Source organism: Primulina tabacum, chromosome 16 (genome assembly GCF_025594145.1).
Source record: "Primulina tabacum isolate GXHZ01 chromosome 16, ASM2559414v2, whole genome shotgun sequence".
Classification (NCBI taxonomy): Eukaryota; Viridiplantae; Streptophyta; class Magnoliopsida; order Lamiales; family Gesneriaceae; genus Primulina; species Primulina tabacum.
The window spans coordinates 28,027,138-28,032,716 of record NC_134565.1 but is presented as its reverse complement, the minus strand read 5'-3'; the positions used below and the strand labels follow the sequence as shown (position 1 = coordinate 28,032,716).

General features: G+C 35.2%; 1 protein-coding gene and 1 long non-coding RNA gene across 3 annotated transcripts; one reads left to right on the top strand and one right to left on the bottom strand.

Annotated features, from left to right (window-relative positions):
• The first annotated feature begins 1,113 nt into the window (after positions 1 to 1,113).
• Positions 1,114 to 4,978, top strand: LOC142529993 (uncharacterized). Of its 2 annotated transcripts, XR_012816008.1 has the most exons (4): positions 1,982 to 2,114; positions 2,715 to 2,844; positions 3,525 to 4,876; positions 4,908 to 4,978. It is a non-coding gene; the product is annotated as an uncharacterized LOC142529993 (long non-coding RNA). The 2 variants fall into 2 exon arrangements; XR_012816007.1 differs by lacking the exons at positions 1,982 to 2,114; positions 4,908 to 4,978 and adding an exon at positions 1,114 to 1,144 and having other exon boundaries at positions 3,525 to 4,100.
• On the bottom strand, positions 1,515 to 3,759 carry LOC142529991 (VAN3-binding protein). Its single transcript, XM_075635739.1, has 8 exons — positions 3,565 to 3,759; positions 3,401 to 3,472; positions 3,011 to 3,079; positions 2,578 to 2,935; positions 2,292 to 2,459; positions 2,161 to 2,210; positions 1,977 to 2,034; positions 1,515 to 1,848 (listed from the first exon to the last, which is right to left on the bottom strand). The coding sequence occupies exons 1-8, from the start codon at positions 3,757 to 3,759 to the stop codon at positions 1,631 to 1,633; spliced, it is 1,188 nt and encodes a 395-aa protein (XP_075491854.1). The 3' UTR covers positions 1,515 to 1,630.
• Positions 4,979 to 5,579: the final 601 nt, after the last annotated feature.

The window sequence follows — 5,579 nt, the reverse complement described above, 5'->3', positions numbered from 1 at the left end:
ATGCACAACCATCCATTTTTGTGTTACTTTTCCTTAAAAAATTTGAATAATAAAAGTTTGCTTATTAATTACCCAAGGATGTTGATTTTGCACATGGCAATGACTTTTTACGAGTATGTCTCTTGTGAGACGGTCTCATGAATATTTATATGTGAGACGGGTCAACCCTACCGATATTCACAATTAAAAGTAATACTCTTAGCAGAAAAAGTAATATTTTTTCATGGATAACCTAAATAAGAGACTCGTCTCACAAAATGCGACCCGTGAGACTTTCTCACACAAATTTTTGTCTTTTTTTTAGCGTTTTTAGGAGCTATGAATTGTTTACATTTGATTTTCCAAATCGTGCTACATTTTGCTCAGACAAGCTTCGTTTGCACAAATTATTAAAAATTAAACGTACTAAACACCATTAATGAACAAAATACAGGTAGTCAGTGACAAATATTCGATTCATTATTTTTAAAATATTTTGCTTCTACATATATTGTACATTTGTATTTTGAACGTCAAAAAATTAATGTAACTTATACATTCATCTTCTATGCATTTGAGATTTACATATTATCAATTTTGCATACCAAAAGATTTAAATGTCAAATACATTAAGGTACTGTGTTCAAATGTGATTTTTCCGAAAATTTGTAAAAAAAAAAATTGTAAAAGAAAAGTACATGATAATTTTTGTAAGTATTTACATTAATTATCTATATATAAGGAAGATAAATAGAAGAAAAAACCCGAAAATCAATAAAAAAATTATTAAATAATAATATTTATTATATCGGTTAATTCAGTTAACTGATTTCAAAATTTTGAAAATCATAACCGAACCGAATTAACCGATATAATCGAATTTTTTTAATTTGAAAACGGAATTTCGGAAATAACCCAACCGAATTTTCGAATTAACTTGGTTCGGTCAAATAATTTCGTTTAACCGAAATTTTGCTCACCCCTATCTATTGGTTTTGATGAGAAGGACGGGGTTTCTCATTGGGCCACTGGTTGATGGGCTGGACCTTAAAGGAGCCCATATTATGCACCCCGACCCATAGTGGACAGTGGGCAATATCCTTCACCCGTCAATCTGTTGGTTTTGATGAGAAGGATAATCGCAGATGCCCGTAGTCCATATTGGGTGAGATACTAATGAAATCAAAGTTTTATTTCCTTTTTGGGTTTCTGATATTGTTCGTTACATATTTTACCTGTGCGAATTTGGTAACAATAAGTTTGGAAAATGCATAAGAAGTTCATTGCACCGTTTCATGTGTATATATATACCAAAATGTTTCATCGATGATGATTTTGAACGCCCATTTAAAAGATTCTGTCTAAAGAAAGTGGGTGGTTATTTAGAACAACTTGAGAGGAAGTGAGGAACAAGAAATACGATAATTGGCTCCTCTAGAACTGAGTGAACTATCTGCATTTTCGTGTTTAAACCTTGAGCTGGGGTGATTGTAAATCTGTTTTAGTTTTATTATCTCAGAATCAATAAATACAAGAGATTAAACAGTCAAATTCATTTTATGTATGTAACTCAATTCGGCAAGCACGGAATGACAATATTTCTGACATGAAATAGCATAGCACTTGAACACATACTGAATCTATATAGACCTCAGCTTCTTTGGAATTGGAGCTCATACTTTGTGAATGAAGTAGAGAGCATTAGCATGTGATTTATAGTCGACGACCATGTCCAGTAACGCTCATAATCATTCTTCATGTCTAGTTTGATTATCCCCTTATCCGTCGTTAGTACAACGAGGTAGCCAGCTTCTGCGTCCCTGAATTCTGAATCCCTGTATAGCTCAGTGTGCAAGTCAAGAATGACACCTGAAAACAACATCAAATGTTTATTTGTATTTACATAGTTGGTTGTGAAATTCACAAGTGATTCTTCTATTTTTATTTGTGAGTACTGAATTTCTCGGGCTGAAGGCCTGGTTAGTGAAATTACTTACTTTCTTTTTGTCTTGCGAAGATATTTAGCATGTTGGGCTTTTTGGTTTTGATGATGACCTGTATAATGCAACGATAGGAGCTTAATCAATGTTCGAAGGGAACGGATAATGGTTTAATAACCAAGGATACTTTTATTGGTAAACTTTCTTGGATTTATTTTTATGAAGAAACTAATTTTAATACCTTTGCTTCATTATTTAGGATCACCACTACTAATTGCAGCAGATACCTTCCTGTTAGAACACCAGCAAATACAGCTTAAAGAAAACTCATGAATCAATAATAATTTTGAATGATGTTATGGTTCTTCATACCATCTGTTCCCTCAATTTTGAGCTCTGCACCTTTGGCTAGAATTGATCTGCACTTTTCAAAGTTGAAATCGTGGTCATGGTTATCCTCGAGAGGTAGCACTGGGGAGCTCTCATTGAATCTGTTTTTATACCCTGATCGTGCTTTCAGAGTATCTGAACCTCTTATTGCTGAAACAAAGTCAGCCATTATTTGATAATGAGATATCTATTTTAGCGATAAAGTGCAAACAATCATGATCTTAAGAAAAAACTTAAGAACTGATACTTTAACTTTTTAGTTTATTACATGTTGCTGCCGCAGCCGTGAGAGTTACTATTTCACTTGCACTTGTGCTGCTAATAGCTGAATTTATTACACTGCTGATCTGTTCTCTCTTTGCTCCCATGGCCTCGGCCACTTTTGCGCACTGTGCTGCAATTAAGGCGGTTGCCGAAGCCACAGCCGACTCCTTCGTAGTGTTCTCTATGTAATTTTGCGACTTTTCGGCAGCTATTGCCGCTAGAGCAGCTGCGACCCCTGCGATAGATAGCGCTGCATGAACCTCTGCTTTTTGTAACCTCTTCTCCTCTTTTCGCCTCTGTTTTATATCTTTCAGCCATTTTTTTATTGGGACATTTTTAAATGGCATGATTTTCCATGGCATCTGCATTCATATCGTTATATGTCGAATCCGTATATCAGATATAAATATATAATGTTAGTTTAGATGAGAGCTTACCCATTTCCTCTTGAAGTAGCTGCTGTAGTTCAATTCTGGGTGCATTGCTTGTTGCATCCATATCCATGACTGAAGAGTTGTCAGTTAATTGTTGCCAAGGATAATGTCTGTGTTGTATATAAGTGCATCTAAAATTGTTGTTCCGTCGTTCAGTGTCAATGGGAAGGGGTGGCTATTGGGATAGTCACACCTTTCTTCTAAATTTTCTATAGCCTGTATGTATTTCTATACAAACATAGTGTTCGAAAAATTCTTAAGTTTTTCTGTTCGGCGTTTCCGAAAGTCAAAATCCTGGCTTGGCCTCACAAACACATGTATTACAGATTTGGAGATGCAGTACATAATACTATTATGAACTATTTTAACTTCATGTCAATAACATTAAGTTACCTTTAAATCATTGGTTTTCCAAGGAGGCACAAAATTCTCTGCATCATCTATCTTCACACTCTTGTCCATCCCCTGCAAGTTTAAGTCTCTCATTAAATGGCTTTTTTTTTTCCTGTGTGTGTAGATGTTCATCCAATTACGGTGAAGGACAACAATCAACTTACCATTGGAGGAAGTTTGGAATCATTCTCAAACACCCTTATGGGGCTGTCTTGAACAACAAGTGATCGATCTTGTATCTCATGTTCAAAAGCTTGGACAGCGAAGTTGCACCAAGCAAGCGAAAGAAAATCCATCGTCTCCGGATGTGCTTGTGAAAGAGTTACCCCGCAATCAGTATCCATCTTGGTTAGTGCCATTGAATTCGAGAGAGAAGGTACCTAAATTCAGGTATACTAATATGCTTGATCACTCTCTTTACCCAAATATATCGTGCATTTTCTACTATATTTGGTCCATAAGTTTGTATAAAGTTGTTGATTTAGAGCTGGACAGTTGAAAAGGTAAACTGAGAAACTGGGGAACAAAAGAAGCCTAGCTTTATAATTACACTCGTGGGATCACTCCATTTAGTGCATGATTTTCACTGATATATATTAGACTATTAGTGCCTATGTTTACAAACCTTTATACACACAGAGAGAGAGAGAGAGAGAGAGAGATACATGTGTGTTTATAATATGTTATATTTGTGTGTGTCTGTGATGAGATGCCTTAGTTGGAAAGGGATAATCAATAACACAACTTTGATGTTTGGTACTAGCAAGAGTTAATTAGATTCTTTTTTCACCTATTCCTAGTGTTAATAAAGTATGACATCTCAGATGATAAACAATGTCTCACTTTCACATTCTAAAGTTGCATAAAAAAGTTGTCATTGTGGTTGTTCGTGGATGTGGAAGTTTTCTCAAAAATTGTAACTTGATTTTTCCAAAACTCTGATTCTAAAAAAACTAGAGTTATTTAATTTGATCATTATAACTTGTTGGGTGCAATAATTGTCCCTACTTGGTAGAGCGATCGATCGTGGTGCTTGAGCTGGTGTGCGGTTTAAAAAGATTTGAGTTGCACCATTACCACCAGCTATAGCTTTTGGTAAAGTAGCAAGTGCTCGATCCTACATAACTTCTTCTGTATTTAACTGATGATAATCGCATAATTTGTAAGGCACATGATTCCCCATGGTATACATTTGGCTGGACTCCTTGCATTTATTGTGAATGATGTTGTAATTTATGTTGTCTGGGACTCATTGGATGTAGGAGTCACATAAAAACTTACTAAATTCGGTGTGAAGTACTTCAGCTGTCTGTCTGATATGGCGCATAAGATATTAGAAGCTATGCTTGTCCAATTTTTCTGTTACTATACATCAATCGTAGAACCAAGATCTTGGAACAATTGGATCTGGATACTTTTATCGACTTGTAACTCATGAAAATTGAATATATTAACTTCTGTTTCTATCAATTATTAGTCTTGGATACAAGACTGCATAAAAGTCCAGCACCATGTTATTTTATCTTATCGTCACATCGTCCGGGGCCGTTGTTGCTCTCAGAAACATTTCACATGTTGTCATGTTGATGTAGGTACGTAGATTTTTTGATACAATGAGGGTGAGAGATTTACTTAAATCTAGCTAACATGAATATGGAAGTAGATTTTTTGATACAATGTAGGTAAATAGATTTGTGCTTTCTAAAGGGAAAAATAAAAAAAAAGAAAGAAAGAAGGGAAAACCCCAGTTTTGAAATGAAATGAACACATGGTAGCCACTCATGAGGCATGAAACTACAACACATAACAATAATATAGAAATCGAAAGAAGAAGCATATGGTTGTTCTGGACCCATTCTTTTTTCATCTTTAAGTCTATACCAGAAACTCAAGCTAAGCATTAAAGATTATACTATATATTTTATAAAGTGAAATCATTGAGCACGATATCTGGCTGGGGTTGTATTGGGACATTTCTTTGATCTCCTCATCTCCAGCCAAACTTGGGGGTGCTCGTTCATCACCGATATTGAGTATACATGTTACTTATATATATATATATATATATATGTGTGTGTGTGTGTGTGTGTGTGTGTGTGTCACGCCCCGAGACCAAGGCATCCGTGATAACCGGCATTGTTATTCAAATAACAATAAGCCCCGTAGAAAATAGCCAAAT

Excerpts from the sequence above, each read along its gene's own strand:
- LOC142529991 (XM_075635739.1), bottom strand. The coding sequence starts at position 3,759 with ATGGCACTAACCAAGATGGATACTGATTGCGGGGTAACTCTTTCACAA. Across the intron at positions 3,080-3,400 it reads GGAAAACCAATGATTTAAAG|TCATGGATATGGATGCAACA; the intron begins GTAACTTAATGT and ends ACAACTCTTCAG. Across the intron at positions 2,936-3,010 it reads GCTACTTCAAGAGGAAATGG|ATGCCATGGAAAATCATGCC; the intron begins GTAAGCTCTCAT and ends ATATGAATGCAG.